This window comes from Pleurodeles waltl, chromosome 7 (assembly GCF_031143425.1).
Source record: "Pleurodeles waltl isolate 20211129_DDA chromosome 7, aPleWal1.hap1.20221129, whole genome shotgun sequence".
NCBI lineage: Eukaryota > Metazoa > Chordata > Amphibia > Caudata > Salamandridae > Pleurodeles > Pleurodeles waltl.
Window position 1 is genome coordinate 1278265732 of NC_090446.1, and position 17251 is coordinate 1278282982.

The 17251-nt window shown below is 46.7% G+C and overlaps 1 protein-coding gene across 1 annotated transcript in view; it reads left to right on the forward strand.

Moving 5' to 3' along the window:
• TRIM28 (tripartite motif containing 28) overlaps window positions 1-17251 on the forward strand; it is a 373881-nt gene that overhangs the window by 30346 nt on the left and 326284 nt on the right. Inside the window, exons 2-3 of the mRNA XM_069200493.1 lie at window positions 2191-2309; window positions 5149-5281. Coding sequence (XP_069056594.1) covers window positions 2191-2309; window positions 5149-5281 — 252 coding nt within the window. The remainder of the gene's footprint in view (window positions 1-2190; window positions 2310-5148; window positions 5282-17251) is intronic.

Consider the following 17251-nt stretch of genomic DNA (forward strand, 5'->3'; position numbering starts at 1 on the left):
GGACCCCTTCTCCTCGTGCCGGGGTGGCTGGGTGCGGAGGTATCCAGAGGCATTTTTGTCACCGGAGGCACTTGTGGTAGAGGGGGACTGCACATAAAGACTGCAGGTGGCGTCAGGAAGTCCACTGTTGGCAAACCCAAAGTGGACTTTGGCTCTGGAGGGCCTTGAGACCATGCTGCCACCTTTTGATCTTCAGCTCAAGCCAAGGGGCACTGGTGCTGCCTGGTGTTGGGTATTGGTGGTCCGGACTCCTTGTGAGTCTTCTATGGTGTCTGCAGGGTGTAGGGAAGCAACTCTGCTACTCCACGGAGGTTCCTGGGTACTTCTCAAAGTGCTGGCAGCCCTCCTAGGCTTTTGGAGACAGAACAGCTGCCGGATGAGTCATCTTTGGCACAATTGTCAGACACCAGGCGGCCAGCGGGGTTGGGGCAGAAAGTTGCTGCATCTCAATTTCTTTTCATGGCCCTTCGGGTCCTTCGTCGTCTTCCAGCGAATTAGCAGTCCTGATTTCCGGGGGTCCCCTAAATACTCAATTTAGGGCTGATAAGGGAAGTGACGTAGCTAATGGGCTACTTAACCTAGGGGTCACAACACCACCTAGATGACCAATGCCTTTGGGGAGTGAGTATCACCCTGTCCTAGAACTTCTAATTCCAACACACACAAGATGGAATTCCTAACTTCATATTCATACTCCAGCCTGACAGTGCAGCAAGTCTCCTGAATAGTTATTGTTCCTGTCTGTCTTGATGCCAAATGGGCCTCTGGGCACAGCGGGTTCCCTCTCCTAGGTCTGGGGAAAGCTGGGGTCAAATACCTAATGCGGCAGAGACTTTCAAGTCCCTGGCCTTGGTATGCAGATTTACTAGCCATCATGTTGGCAGAGGTGAGAACACCTGCCAGAGTAGGCATTGTTTCTGACCTCTGAGAGCAGAGGCTTTCACCCCCAGTGGGTCAGAAACTCGCCTGTGGTGGCAGGCTGGTTGATACCAGTCAGCACACAAGAGGAGTAGTAGGTTTCAGGGGGGCACCTCTAAGGTGACCTCTGGGTGCGTGTCATACTAAATCCAATACTGGCATCAGTATGGATGTTTTAAGAGGAGGTGTTTCATAGCAAATGCCACTATTTTCCCTGCAACCATCATGTAGCTGGGCCACTCGTGCTGACCAGTGTCCAGTACATGCTTTAACATGGCTTCCCTGTCACTTGCAATATCTAGGAATAGAACTAGACATCACGGGCATATCTGCGTATGCAGATATGTCCTCGCATGTATTATATTGTACCCTGTCTTGTGGCTCTTAAGGCCTGCTGTAGGGGTGACTTACAAATAATGCATGTCACACAATGTATGTGCCATGTCGTGTTTTCACTCAGGGTTGCACCCTGACACGCAGAGTGCAATGGCCGCTCTTAGGGACTTTATTTAGTACCCTTGCCCTAGGTACGGAGGGTACCACTTACTAGGGACTTAAAGAGGTGCTAAAGTTAAGGTTACCCTTGGATACATTTACCCAGTAGATAGAGCTAGTAAGATTTAATGGTAGGCAGTGTTTCAATTATGGCTTTCTGAGGACAACCATGAGCTGACAGATGTATAGCTTGATGCTACAAACTCAGTCCTTAATTTTTCTACAGGGAGTGAAATAAGCACTACTAAGTTGGCTTTTTGTACCCCCCCCCCCCCATTAACATTTCTACTAAACTGCACAATTGTGATAACAAGTGGTAAGTAGAAATACATGTGTGTCAACATCATTTCACATGCCGTAACAATGGCAATACTATCCTTGGTATATCTGACAACATGGGCGTATTTACTTTCTCTTATTAGGCAAGCCCTCTATCACTTAAGCTAATGTAAAAACAAATAGGGTGGGGGATTGTGTGCAGCATTTGTACTTGGTCTTTTTGATGTAATTTAGTTTTAAAATATATTTAACGTTTTTTAGTGTCCTTTTGAGTTGTAGAGAGAAGGTAATCTTACCATTGTGTGTAAAGTGCTCCTCTTATTTAATGATTAGTAGATTACAATAGGTTGAGGTAAAGTAGGCTTCGACATTTGTCATGTAGCATAGATGAAACTATGGGTGACTTGTGCTGCTGATGACTGCGACTGAAAGGTGGATAGTTAAGTTTGAAACGTAGCAAAACAATCTTATTAATGCCTGCTCTCCTTTCTTTTACAGCTGTTACACTCTGCCCTGTATGCAAACATCAGTGTTTACAGAAAGACATAGTGGAAAATTACTTCTTAAAGGAGACCACTTCAGCAACTGGGTCTGATCACCAAAAAGAAGTGACTCAGGTGGGTTTACGGCTCGTGATCTTTTGAGATCTGTTTGGAGCAATGTACTTCCATGTTAGAGGGGTGCATAGACAGTTTTCAGGGGTGAGCAAATATTCTGATAGCCAGTTTATCACGCCGCCCAATGTGCATGCCAGCTCATTTTTGTCTCAAACATACTTGTATGTGAATATTGTTCCCTCTTAATTGGTGTGAACTATTTATGGTCCACTTGTGTTTTTAAAATGCTGACCACCTTTGTTTAATGGTGACACTCTCCCATCAACTCCACCTCCAATTGCAGCACTCTTCTTAAACCCCCGTCCCCCCCCAAAAAAAAACCCAACAATTTCTTGGGAAGCTATGTGAATGTACAAACCACAATTACGATGAAGAAAGTGCAGGCCAAGGCCTTTATCATCCTGGTATTCTAAAGATCTTTATTGCAATAAATAATCCATTTGAAGGCAAGAAATAAAATGGAAGAAAAGCTGAACTCCTGAGGACTTTGTGATACTAAAGACCCTCCGTGCAAGACACAAACAGCTCATCACATCAGCCAAAGTACTACACCGTCAGTGACGCCACCAGCTGAAGAACTCTATTCAGGTCAGTCAAGCACTACATCAGCCCCCTGACAGGCCCACCACTTCCACACAGAAAAATGCAATTCTATCAACTTTCTTCAGTGAAAAAATATAGAAGACTGGACAGCATATCAATGCTACCAAGTCTGATTCCACCCACCCCTTCCTATAGAATCATGCAGTTGTCAGCCTTTTAAGCCTTCTTTCTTCCAGATCTGGCTGACCTACTCAAGTGCCTGAAGACACTTCCTATGAAGATGTCTTACCATCATTCTTTAACAAAGCTCTTTCTGGAGATGCTCTCTTACCCTTACTATTTGTCAATGCCTCCCTCACTAAAGGTATCTTCCCAGAAGCTCTGAAGACTGGCCAGATTTTACCACTCCTAAGGACACTCTTGAGTTTACCAGCTAATGGCCCATTATTCACCTACCTTTCATTGGCAAGTTCATTAAAAAAGCAGTCTGTATTCAACTCCAATATCACTTTATGGCTAACCGTCTCCTGCACGACTACCAGTCTGGCTTCAGATCACACTGCAGCACAGAAACCGCTGCCTTACACATCGTAGATGATGCCCTCTTGACCACGGATGAAGATAATCCCTGCCTACGATAATTGCTGGACCTCTCATCTGTATCAGTTAACCATACTACTCTCATCCAAACGTTCAAGTTGCATATGAGATTTACTGGCAGTGTCATTCCCTGTTTCTCATCCTAACAATACAGTTTTTTCACATGGCGACCTCCAGGTCACAGAAGATCCCAATCATGTGGAGTCCCTCAGGGTTCCATACTGTCTCCTGTCATCTTCTACATTTACATGGAGCCACTTGTTGCTGTCCTAACATTCAATACCTGAAACACTGCTTGCACATCGAGACCTGGATGTTCAGTGCAACACAGTCAAGACAGAAATTCTATTATTTGCGAGAGCGACAAACAAGATTCAGTACAAACTGAGCTCAATGACGTGAACTTTGTTTTGAGCCCCAACTTTCACAGAATGCCAAATCCTGTAGCTTCATTCTGGACACCAACCTCTTCCTCAGGGAACACATGGCCAAAAAAAAAAAAAGACGCTCTGGTACCAGCTTTCTCTTCTAAAGAAATTGAAACCGCTTCTTCCAGGAAGTGACTTCAGAACTGCTGTTCAGTCCCTTGTACTCGTGCATCTGCATGTTGGTATGACTTCCAGACTTAACTCTGGGCTCCTTTTGGTGGGCATCCCACATGGTGCAGCATGTCATCCAAAGCCTGAAGAAATATGATCATATCATCCCCACCCTGATGGAACTTATTTGGCTGCCATTGCTGCACTGCTAAACTAACAACCCTGCTTATCTTGCAGACATGTTCACTATCTCTGGTGGTTCTCTGCACACCTGCAGCCAGGATAACATCAAAGTGCAGACTAAAAAGTGTCAAAAAGAGAAGAAAAAAAATAAATGTGCACGCCTTTTCCATCTAGGCACCCAGATTTTGAAACACACTCGTATTCAACAGGACTGACCAAATGCTGCTTCAGTTTAGGCAGATCTGAAGCCTTGCTTCTGTAAGGATCACTATGTCACAATGCAGTAACTTGACATTCCAGCTTTCTCTTCTGTTACTCACCTACTTTAAGCTTGCCTCTGACTATGTACAGTACTTTGCTGTCTTATGGTTAAATTTGTGTTAAAAAATACCACATACCTTTTTTTATGGAAGTGTATTAACATTATGAGTCCCAAGAGTAAAAATAACGCCCAATAATGCTATATCTGTTGCAATGGCGCACATACCACTACATCATTCTTTCTTGCAGTGTCCTTTGAGGCAACACAAGCGTTATTTCCACGATTGACATTTATGAAATGTTCCTGGGTGTGATGTGTTGCCAATGAAATCTGTTCTGTTATATTGGATTTTTTTTTATTTTACTGTATGACTGGGCAAATGATTTCTGAAGTGTTGGTGATATTTCCTTCTTTGTTTCAATTCTGGGTTAGTTATGGAGTCACATTTGTTGTATGTGATACTGAAATTTTAGATTTGCGTTAGTCTTATGTAGTACTTGATCATCTGTGTAAACAAGACTGAGAAAATATGTTAACATTTCTGTGAAGTTATGAAGAGGGTAAATTGGCTTTCCTACACCACAAACCTTAGTGACAGTGTAAAGATCTTCTAGCCACATTTCCTTCTGCATAGTGGTTTTCAGCAAATACACATTGCTTACGTGGATTGCATAGTACTGCAGTGTAATGTGCTATACTGATATTCCTGCAGAGGTGTACAAGCTGTGAAGATAATGCCGTGGCTACCAGTTACTGTATTGAGTGTACTGAGTGGCTTTGTGGAACCTGTGTTGAAGCCCATCAAAGAGTGAAGTTCACCAAGGATCACACAGTCAGGACCATAGGTAATAATTTACAAACTATTTTACACCAAGTACATATCACTCTAAAGTTTCATCTTATTATTAATTCACTTGCCCAGTTTTAATCTGGCTAATCACATAGCAGGACTGGAAAACCATACTTGTACCAAAGATAGTTTTTGCAGTAATATTGGAAGAGTTTTATTTTCTTATAGTCTAATGCATCCTTAAGTAATGAAAAATCTTTTGTGGGCTATAACAAAGAACATATGTTGGGCTTACAGTATGTCCACTGCTTCCATTGGTTGGCTTTACTGTCACACATTTGCTTGTTTGTTGGCTTTCCTTTCTCTTGTGTTTCTGTCCCCTGGAACATAGCTTGTTTACCATCCTTTTGTTTGGTTGACGTATCCTTTTGCTTCTCACTTTTAGGGAACTACTTTTTTCTCTTTTGTTAAGCATTTTATCAGATTGCTTGTGTTTTCTAATCCTCTCCCTTGTATACTTCTCACTGGCGAAATACCAGCTCACCACAGTGCTCCATATGCTTCTCTCCTGCATGTACTTCTTTCTCGTGTTTCTCTCCTCCCCACCCCCTTTTTTTCTGTCCTCCACAGTTATATATTGTATTTTGAGGGAACGGTTACATGTTTTGTAAAGCAGTGCTTTAATGCTATGATTTACTGCTATGTTCTATTTCAGTGTTATTTTGTAATGTCTTTGTGTGTGTTTTTTTTATTCTTACAACCAAATTTTGAGTTTAGTAACACAACGCATCATCCACTGTGATACAGATATTGTTGTTATGGTAGAGCCAGAACATAGTATTAAATCAGAACTTTCATACCAAACAGTATTCTTCATTGCCCCGGTAGTCTGTGATATGCCCACCACCTCCCTCATATCTTATGTTTATGAGGGCATCACCTTGCCTCCTATTTTGTTTTTTCTTGATGTGCACACAAGTCAACCCCCTTCCATCAAACCAGCCGCGAGTGGTGGGCGTAGGTTGCTTCCACTGGCATGCATATATCTTGTGTCTACCAGACAGGCTACTCCTATGAAGCTCCTTTCAGGCTCTCCAAGTTCTTCCAAAAGAGCCAGTAGCTCCACCAGGGGATCCAGATCAATGGGATGGCCCAGTACCACTGAGATCTCCCAGCTCACCCCATGCCAAAAGGATCATAGGGCCGGACAAAATCAGACCATGTCAAAGAAGTGGGCATCCAAGGGGGAACATTTTGCACAGGTGGCTTGAGCCACCAGGCCCATCTGCTGTAGCCGTTAGGGAGACAGATATGTTGCATGAAGATAATTATTCTGGACCATCCGCAGTGGCTGGGAAATCGCCAGCTCTCTTGGGGCCAAACATGTCTCTCTCCAGTTGTCATCAACCAGTTCACCCACCCAACCCTCCCACCGCTGTCAGAGGAGAAAACCTATCCAGTGCTTTGATCATCAGAGAGCATTAAATCACTGATAAGGCTCCATTGCCCAAGCGCCCCATTAGAAGCTTTGCTTCAAGAGGATTAAATCTAGGGTTCTGTTGGGAGGTGAACCTGCAAAGCATGATGCACCTGAAGGGACATGAAGAACTGTGTATAGGGAAAGTTATGTTGGTCCCTTAGTTCTTGAAAGGACATCAGTGTCCCATCTCAGTGAATGTATCCCAAGTATGTGATCCCTTCCCTATTTGTTCTCATTGGCTAATCCCGCAAGACCCTATACTTGTTTAAGCCAGGTGCCCTGTCAGAGCAGTCATGTCTAAGGTGGCGGTTCCTTTGGATAAAACGCAAGGACGCCCTCCAACAAAGCACTGTCACCCGGGTGCAAGAAGGCACAGTTAATGGCCTTGGGTTGCCATAAAACTGGCCAGGAAGACCCTCAAATCCCAGAAGGTGTAGTTCTATACATTATGCTGGGTCAAATCACCCCCTTGTGAACCATTCAATGATGGGGAACTAAATGTGCAGCAAGATAGTGTCCATAGATATCGGTCATGTCAAGGCCTTAATCGAAAAGAGATTTCCGCACTAATGTGAAGACCACCTAGTGTCACCCACCCAAACCAAAACGTGATGAGATGTTATCCAGTTTCATAAAGCACCTGTGTTACCAAAACAGATATACTGGCGCCAAGTAATGCCAATCTGAGTAGAAAATAGTAACAACATTGAACTAAAGCATATAAAACCAGCTTTTTAAAGACTTTGTGCATCAGAAGAGCGCAGCAAGCATGTAGCCGTATAGAGAACAAAATGTAAATGTTAACTTCTTAGAAGCAACCAATGTAAAGCTTCAAATGTTGTAGACAGCAATAGCGAGGCCTTTGTAATGCCAGTCTGGCAGCAGCATTTTGAATTCGCTTATGCCTTTTCAAAGTATTAACTGGAGCTAGATGGGTGATTCACATGGCTAGTGAAGGATAGTTTATTATCCATATAAATGCCAAGGTTGTGGACTGGCTCCAAATGGGAGGGAGTGGTGTCATAAGATATGGGCCAAAATCGGAGGGAGAGCTCATAAGGGACTATTAAGCGAACAGCTCAAAATCTTTGCCTTGTCCACATTACATTTTTACAGAAATTTGGCACAGCCAAGCGGTGACATCTGTCATGCATTGATGGAATAAGTCAAAGGGATGAGGTATTTTGTAGTTAATTGATATAAGCAATTGTGTGTCATCCACAAAGGCCATGAAATTTACCCTATGTGGTCTAAGGGACCGTACGAAGGGACACATATTCAGATTTTCTGAGGGGACTCCCTGTCCCATGGCCCAAAACCTTGACTAATAAGGTGGAAGATGAACTGACTTGTATTGCTTCTTCAAATAGGACTTGCACCATTTCAGGGTGTTTCCCCTGATACCAACCTCTGCTATCCTTGAAAGCAATATGGTACGGGATACTGATCGAACACAGCAGATACGTCAAGTAACAATGGAGCCAGTAAGTGATCTTTCTGCCTACATTCTTAGATCATTCAGGACAGAAACTAAGGCAGTTTCAGCGTCTTAAGCAGTACAACATCCCAAAGGAGAGTCATTGGTTGTCAAATTGTCCTCAGTGAAGCCAGAGATCTGTTGGTTAACATATTTTTCATGTTTTTAACTGGGAAAGGCAATAATGATAATGAGCAAAAATTGGCCAGGAGCGACTGGTTAACATAGGCCTTTTTCAGTAAAGGAACCACCAGTGCTCTTTTCAATTAATCTGGCACCGAAGATTCAGACTGATCTACTACAGATATTTTTTTATGAGTTGGCCAAGGAAGAGCACATTTTACTCCGGTCTAGAAGGTATTTTATCCAGCAGCATGCCTGAGGAAATAGAATTGACTATTTAAATATACACAAGTTCAGCCGCTCATATTCAGACAGAGTGGGTATGTCCTTCACAAAATTAAGAACATTATCCCTGGTCACCTCATCACTGCACAGCAAGCCTTCAACGGTCATTAAATGTAGTAAACTGGGTTCTGTTTCAGAAGTGCGCACCTGCCAAACTTTTTCCCTGGTTTCTGATGCAACTTTGACTGAAGTGCTTGTTTTCCTGCTAACCAGGTCCCTGGTGCCAGTGTTCCTTCCCCAAAAATAAGACTACTGGTCACTGGATCCTCAAGTGACCAGGCCTTTAACACCTTTTGTTAGTCCCTGATAAATATTTCCTCTGGTACCTAGGGCATAGGTACTAAAGAGTGTACCTAAGAGCTGCAGCATAACTTGTGCCACTCTAAGGGACCCAGCAACAAATTCATACAGACTGCCCCTGCAGGCTGCGTGGCAAGGTGCTCCAAAAAGTGAAAACACAACATGTCACACTCTAGCCATGTTCCCTAACACAGCAGGCCTAACTGCCCTAAGGCAGGGTGCATTTTATTACAGATAAAGGCATACCTGCATGAGCAAATGTGTCCGTACTATGTCTTTGTCTGTTCTTAGACCTAGTGAGTGAAAAGGGAAGCCTTATAAATACATGTGCTGAACACTGGTCAAGATGAGTTCCCCAGCAACATGATGGCTTCACTGAAAATAGGGATGTTTGGTATCAAACATCTCGTTTTAATAAATCCTCATTATTCCAGCAATGGATTTATTAATACACGCACCCAGAGGGCACCTTGGAGGTGCCCCCTGAAAACCTACCAGCTGCTGATAGGCTTACTGACTAGCTTCTACTGGTTTGCCACCAACAGACACTCAACAAGAAGACCTGAAAATCGGCATTCCAAGGCACGGGAGCTTCAAAGAAGCCCACTGCCCTTGGTATGCAGATCTTGATTCCCTCAGAAGGGAAATGCTAGCCCCCCCGCCCACCCACCCACACACGCGCCCCAGGGCCCATTTGACAACTGGACAGGCAGGCAAATTAGCTAAGCAGGAGGTGTTAGAGTGACCAGCCTGAAATGAAATGAACACAGCCTTAGGAATGCCACCATCTTTTGTGTTGGAATTGGGAATTTTGGGACAGGGTGATGCCCACTCCCCAAAGGAAGTGGTCATCTAGGGGGCGCATTGACCTTAGATGTAAGTAGCCCATTGGCTACTACCCTTCCCCTAAATGAGTATTTAGGGGACCCCCCCATCCCCCACCCCAATACACTCAAATTTGCTGGACTACAAAAGAAGGTTCCCAAAGAGCCGCAAAGCAAGAACTGAGCAACAGCAACTGACTTGGTCTCAAACCTGCTGGCCTGCCTTCTTTCCTCGATAATTGTGCCGAAGACGACTCCTCTTGCAGCACTCGAAGTACCCAGAATCTCCTTTGGAGTAGCGAAGCTGCTTCCCTGCACCCTGCAGGTGCCAAAGAAGACTCACAAAGACTCTGGCCCGCTAAAACCTGACAGGACCACTGCACATATGCTTTCTAGCCCTCGTTGAACTGGGCTAACGGTGCCAACATGGTCATCAGGCCCTCCATAGCCAAAGCCCTCCTTGAGTTTGCCAAAAGTGGCCTTCCAACGCTGCCTACAGCCTCTGTATGCAGGCCCCCTTCAATCAGGACTATCCCCTGCACCAGAACCTGTGATCAAAAAACACCACTGCACCTGAGCCTCACAGCCTGAGGAGAAGTAGGCCAACGGTGTCCCTATGTGCCAGAGGATCTTTAGGGTCAAACTCTCCTGTGGGTTCCCCCTGACTGGCTGGCAGCCTCTTTCTGATGGATACAACTACCTGTGGATTCCTCACCTAATGAATACTCCCATTGTGCCAGCATTCAACGGAAATCTTCTTCCTAGCTTCTGCACGTCAACGAGGACGCCACATTTGCCCACGCGACGCCGTCTGACGTCATACAGGCAATAAGAGGTCCTCGCCGACGTCGGTTCCCTTTTTTCCGTGCCATTCGAAACGGTTATCTTCGAGGGAGCTACTGTTGCTGTTCGGCAGTTAGGGTGTTTTTGCCTGTGTGTTTTTTTCTCTGAGGTTACTATGTCTCGGAGGAAGTCTGGTTTTAAGCCCTGTCGAGAATGTGGGGGCAAGATGTTGGTTACTGACCCACATTCGGACTGTTTGTGGTGTTTGAGTTCCGACCATGATGTGGCCAGGTATGATTCATGTCAGCACATGAATCCGAAAGCCCTGAAGGAGCGAGAGGCCAAACTTTTTATGGCGAAGTCGAAGAGAAAGGAGAAGAGGCACCATAGAAAATCCTCCTCGCCGAAGTCTCATCGACGTCATCGAGACTCCCGGCGCCGTCAGGATTCACGGCGCCGGTCGAGTAAGGAGAGGTCTCGGTCGAGGTCGCCATCGACTCGGCGTCGGAAGACTTGGGAGGTCAGCCCCACAGTCACTCCTCATCCATCGAAGCTGTTGCCTTCTCCAGCCTCGCCGACTTCGCACGGGTCTTCGGGCCAGCCGCCTTCAGTATTTGAGGTGCCACAGCCTCAAATGTTCTCAGCGACGTTGCAGATGTCGAGGCCGGCGTCGGTGTCGCCTTCGATCCAGGCACCCCAGTATCTGGATTTTCCGGCCCCTGGAACCGATTAATACCGCATTTTTAAATGCGATGTTTTCCATCTTTCAGCAGATGGCTCCAGGTGGTGCACCGGCTGGGCCTTCGGTTCCTTTGGCTTTCAGTTTGGGTGCTCCGGCTCCGCTGCGACCAGCACCCTTCATGCCCTTTCTCCCCTTGGGGAACGTGGGCTCGGCACCGGTGTCGGCTCCGGTGGCTCCAGAGACTTCGGCTCCGGAGGTTTCGGCTCCATCGGCTTCGGCTCCATCGGCTTTGGTGTTTCTGCCAGTGACGCCGTCTGGGCCTTCTGCGACTCCGAGGCAGTCTTCTCTTCATCCGACTCCTGGTTCGGCGCCGAAGCTACCTGTGGCGCCTGTTGACCCGGCGTCGGACGGATCCGGTGATCGGCGTCGTTCTTCGACATCTGCTGACGCCATGTCGACGCCGAGGATTGAGGAGAGGCTGCATTCGAGGAGACGTGCTCTCCGTCTCTTGGAAGAACAAGAGTATCAGCAGGTCCTGGAGGAAGGAGAAATTGAGGACTCTGGCGAGGGTCTTCATGGGCTGGACACCGCTAGTGGCATTGATACTTCCCCTGAGTGGGACTTGTCATCTCCAGGGGAGTATACTGAAGAGGCGGCCACTTTTCATGCTGTGATAAAGAAGGCAGCTAACTTCCTGGAACTGCCTTTGCCGGTAACTGAGGCGAAGCAAAATCTGCTGACTGAGGTTTTACATCCGGCCTCTACATCAGCAGAGCCTCTTTTGCCATTTAACGAGGCGCTGCTGTAACCTGTGTTGGAGGTCTGGAAGAAGCCGGTATCTTCCTCCGCGGTCAATAGGTCTGTGGCCAGGAGGTATCGGACTGCACCAACTGACCCTGGCTTTCTTTCCAGACACCCTACGCCTGAAAGCTTGGTGGTCCAGGCTTCCTGTTCGACAAGATCTGCGCCTGGATCTTTTCCATCAGTGCCGGCGGACAGGGACTCCAAAAAGATGGATACGCAATCCAAGAAAGTGTTTTCGTCATGTAGCATGGCGTTAAAGTCCACCAATGCTACTTGTATTTTGGGGAGGTACATTTATGCTCTGATGGACGAGACAACATCTACGCATACAAAGGTTCCTCAAGGGCTGTTGAATCTCGTGTCAGACGCTCAAGCTGCTGCAACCCAGGTTATCCAATCTGGGTTGGATACAACTGACGCGGTGGCCAGAGCGATGGGCACGGCTGTGGTTGCGAGAAGACAGGCTTGGCTTCGCAACTCAGGGTTCTCTTCGGATGTGCAGTCGACCCTGTTGGACCTCCCTTTTGATGGGGACAAGCTCTTTGGTGCCAAGGCAGATTCGGCTTTGGAGAGGTTTAAGGAGAGCAGGGCCACGGCCAAGTCGTTAGGACTACAAGCCACTTCTTCTGCCTCCTCCAGATTTTTTAGGAGGTTTCGAGGATTTGGTCGTGGCTCATCCTCTTCCTCCTTTCGGGGGAAATTCAACAGCCTACCTCTTCTCTCACCTACAGATCTTTTCGAGGGAGGGGTAGGGTTCGTACCAGGGGAGCCTCTCAGCAGCACTCTGCCTCTTCCTCTTCCTCTGGAGGGGTGCAGCAGGGGAAGCAGCCTTAGGCTTCCACCAATTCCCACTCTCTCCTCTCCTGTAGGGGGAAGGTTACTGTATTTTCTTCGCAAGTGGGAGGTCATCACAACAGACGCCTGGGTTACCAGCATTGTGAGAAAAGGCTACACCCTTCCCTTTCAGGAGTTTCCCCCCCCATCCCGCCCATCTTATTGTTCAGAAGAACACCTCCTGTTGTTAGAACAAGAGGTTCAAGTCCTCCTTTTAAAGGGCGTGGTGGAGTTGGTTCCAGAGCAGGAAAAGGGTCAAGGTTGTTATTCAAGGTACTTCCTGATTCCCAAGAAGGATGGTCGGTTGAGACCAATCCTGGACCTGAGGATTTTGAATTGGTTCCTCAAACAGGAAAAGTTCAAGATGCTGACCCTAGCTCAGGTGCTTTTGGCGTTGAACAAGGGAGATTGGATGGTGTCTGTCGACTTGCAGGATGCTTATTTTCATATCCCGATACTCAAGTCGCACAGGAAGTATCTCCGGTTTGTGGTAGGGTCGCAGCACTATCAGTTTGCGGTCCTCCCGTTTGGTCTTACTTCAGCACCTCGAGTCTTCACGAAGGTGATGTCAGTGGTTGCGGCAGAGTTCAGGAGGAAGGGGATAGCAGTATTCCCTTACCTGGATGATTGGTTGATCAAAGCCAAGTCCCCGGAGCTTGTGTTGCAGCATCTGCAGTCGACAACCCAGTTGTTGTTCGACCTGGGCTTTTCGGTGAACGTGCCCAAATCTCACCTAGAGCCCTCTCAGCGCCTCCTGTTCATAGGGGCAGTACTGGATACGACATTGAATCAAGCCTTCCCTCCGCCTCAGCGGATTCAAGACATTCAGGCGTTGGTTCCAATGTTTCAAAGTGGAGCGGTCATTCCAGTCCTCAAGGTCCTACGTCTGCTCGGTCTGTTTGCCTCCTGCATACTGTTGGTCACGCATGCTCGCTGGCACATGAGGGCTCTTCAGTGGTGCCTCCGAAAGCAGTGGTCTCAACACAAAGGAGATCTCGAAGGTTCTGTCAAGATCTCCAGAGATGCTGCCACGGATTTGAAGTGGTGGATTGCGGATGACAATCTTTCCGGGGGGAGGCCGTTCACGCAGCCTCCACCAGTGACCACGGTCATAACGGATGCTTCCACTCTAGGGTGGGGAGCTCATCTGGGGGACCTAGAGATCAAAGGGCTTTGGTCTCCAGAGGAACAGATGTTTCACATCAATCTGTTGGAGTTACGGGCTGTACGTCTGGCTCTCAAGGCCTTCCATCCCTTCGCAGTCAGTCGGTTCAGGTCCTGACGGACAATACTACCGCGATGTGGTATATAAACAAACAGGGAGGAGTGGGGTCGTACCTTCTCTGCAGAGAAGCTCTTCGTCTATGGTCCTGGGCAAAGGACCATCAGATTTGCTTGGTAGCAAATCATCTGGCCGGAGTCTTGAATGTACATGCGGACAGTCTCAGTCGCCATTTCTTGGCCGACCACGAGTGGCGTCTCCATCCAGATCAAGTCCGTTTAATCTTCCAGATGTGGGGGTTTCCTCGGATAGATCTGTTTGCCACCAGAGAGAACTCGCACTGGCCGTTATTCTGCAGCCTCCAGTATCCGGTGCAAGGAGCATTGGGGGACGCGTTTCAGAGAACCTGGTGCGACCAGTTGCTTTACGCGTTTCCCCCCCATACCCTTGATTCCTCGAGTGTTGAGGAAGATTCGCCAAGACCGGGCCCAAGTCATCTTAATAGCTCCGGATTGGCCAAGAAGGGTGTGGTATTCAGATCTTCTCCAACTCTCACTGTGCCCTCCGCTCAGTCTCCCTCTCAGGGCAGACCTCCTCTCGCAGTCGCAGGGGCAGGTTTTACACCCCAACCTCCAGTCTGCACCTTCATGCCTGGAGATTGAGCGGGGCAACCTGAGTTCCTTTTCTCTCCCGCCTGATGTAGTGGATGTTATCTTAGCGGCCAGGCGACACTCCACTAAATCTATCTAGGCTAATAGGTGGTCTAAATTTGTGGTATGGTGTGGAGAGAGACAGATTGATCCCTTACGTGCTCATTTGTCAGATGTTTTATCTTTTGCTTTGTCTTCAGCACAGAGGGGTTGTGCAGTGGCTACTATTAAGGGTTACTTGTCTGCTTTGTCAGCCTTCATTTGTCTTCCAGACCAGCCTTCGTTATTTAAATCTCCTATAGTACTTAGATTCTTAAAGGGCCTTATGAATACATTTCCTCAATCCTTTCGTTATGCCTCAATGGGATTTGTCCTTGGTCCTAACTTTCCTTATGGGGTCCCCTTTTGAACCTATGCATTCTTGCCCCTTAAGATTGTTAGTTCTTAAAACAGTCTTCCTGGTTGCTATAACATCTGCAAGGAGAGTGAGTGAGTTGCAGGCTTTGTTAGTAAAAACCCCTTATACAACTTTTTACAGGGATAAGGTGGTGTTGAGGACCAAGGCTGCTTTCCTTCCGAAGGTTGTTTCACCCTTTCATTTGGCCCAGACAATTACTCTGTCCACGTTCTATCCTCCGCCTCATCCTTCAAAGGAAGAAGAGAGACTACACCGCTTGGACCCAAAGAGGGCGTTAAGCTTTTACATAGACAGGACGAAGGATTTCAGGCTGGAGGATCAGCTTTTCATCGGATACGTGGGCAAGAGGAGAGGAAAGGCAGTCCACAAAAGAACACTCTCCAGGTGGGTTGTTCTTTGCATTAAAATGTGTTACTCTTTAGCAAAGAAGGATCCTCCTGATGGTATTAGAGCTCATTCCACCAGAGCTAAGTCGGCCACTTCGGCCTTGGCCAGAGGTGTTCCTGTGGTCGACATCTGCAAGGCTGCAACTTGGTCGTCCCTTCACACTTTTGCGAAACATTACTGTTTGGACTCTGAGGTCAGAAGGGACGGCCATTTTGCATGGTCAGTGCTGCAGGATTTCTTGGTTTGACCATTCAGGCACCCACCACCGGGCGCGGTACTGCTTTGGGACTCTATTCATTAGGTGAGGAATCCACAGGTAGTTGTAGCCATCAGAAGAACGAGTTACTTACCTTAGGAAACGACTTTTCTGGTGGATACATTAGCTACCTGTGGCGTCCTCGTCGACGTGCAGAAGCTAGGAAGAAGATTTCCGTCGAATGCTGGCGCAATGGGAGTATTCATTAGGTGAGGAATCCATAGGTAGCTAATGTATCCACCAGAAAAGTCGTTACCGAAGGTAAGTAACTCGTTCTTCTGACCGGACTGATCTGTGTTGAAGTGAATCGTTCACTTGACGCTGTAACACACCTCTGCACCCAGATGCCACAGAGCGCCCCGAAGTGATCTGTTGGTACGTCCTTGAACCTTGCCCCATACTCGCCTCAATTGTAGAAGAACAGTCCTCTAAGTTGTTGCTGTATGCAGTGTCTTTTTTTATTTCTGATAGGACAACATTAGGACACCAGATCCTGAAAAGCACCTCTGCACCCAATGCCCTAGTGCCTCCCGAAGTGACTCGTTGGTGTTGCCTTGGACCTAGCCCCATATTTACTTTAACTTCAGAAGATGGGTCCTGTAAGTCGCTGCTAAGTACCGGTATGCAGTATATATTTCCACAAGAGCACCCTGTGGACGCATCTGTACAACTATCAGCTGTGGTAGTCTTTCTTCATATTTCAGTACCTCAACAGCGGTTTCTAAAACAGATAGTTTAATTGTTAGAATTTGTGTTTTTTCACTTGGGGTGCACTTTGTTCACTATTTCGGTTTTCCACCAGTGCAATTCTGTGTGTCTTTCATTTACAAAAAAAATATTGTTTGAACCTATATGCAAGCTCAGTTACTGGTTGCATGGTATGCCAGAGATAGTTGAAAACTGTCTTCAGGTTTAAGTTAAAATTGTTGCATAGTTTGAGTCGTTCAATTGCAGTACTTTCTGCCTGATCTTATAGTTGTGATAAGTGAGTTTCACATGAATGTTGGTTTCATGTTGAAGCCCGTTATGATTGCGGTATCTCCACTAAGTGTTTAAAAATAGAAAACAATAGTTATTAAACATGGGTCCAATATGGGAATGCACCATTCTAACTACTGATTGGCTGTATGCTGCTTTTCTCTAAAATATACAAACTACAGTGGACAGACACAGAAGTTATCTCCCTGTAGGTCAGGCTATTTTATTTGAAGGCTACTATTCAAGGGACAGACATGGGTTTACCTATTGGGAACAAATAGTTACATTCAGTGGCGCTATTTGACCCGGTAGTTTTGGGATATTCATTTGAAGCTGGTCACCTGGACCATCATCCTTCAAGATACGGAAATTACGACAATCCATTGGCCTCTTCATCAGGAGCTCGGAGGGTTACTTATGACCATATGCAGGTAGCAAAATACCAGCAGTCCTGGATGTCTAATTACATAATTGATATGTACAATTGCTCTAGGGAGCGAGAAAGGGCCCTTCTTACCCCAT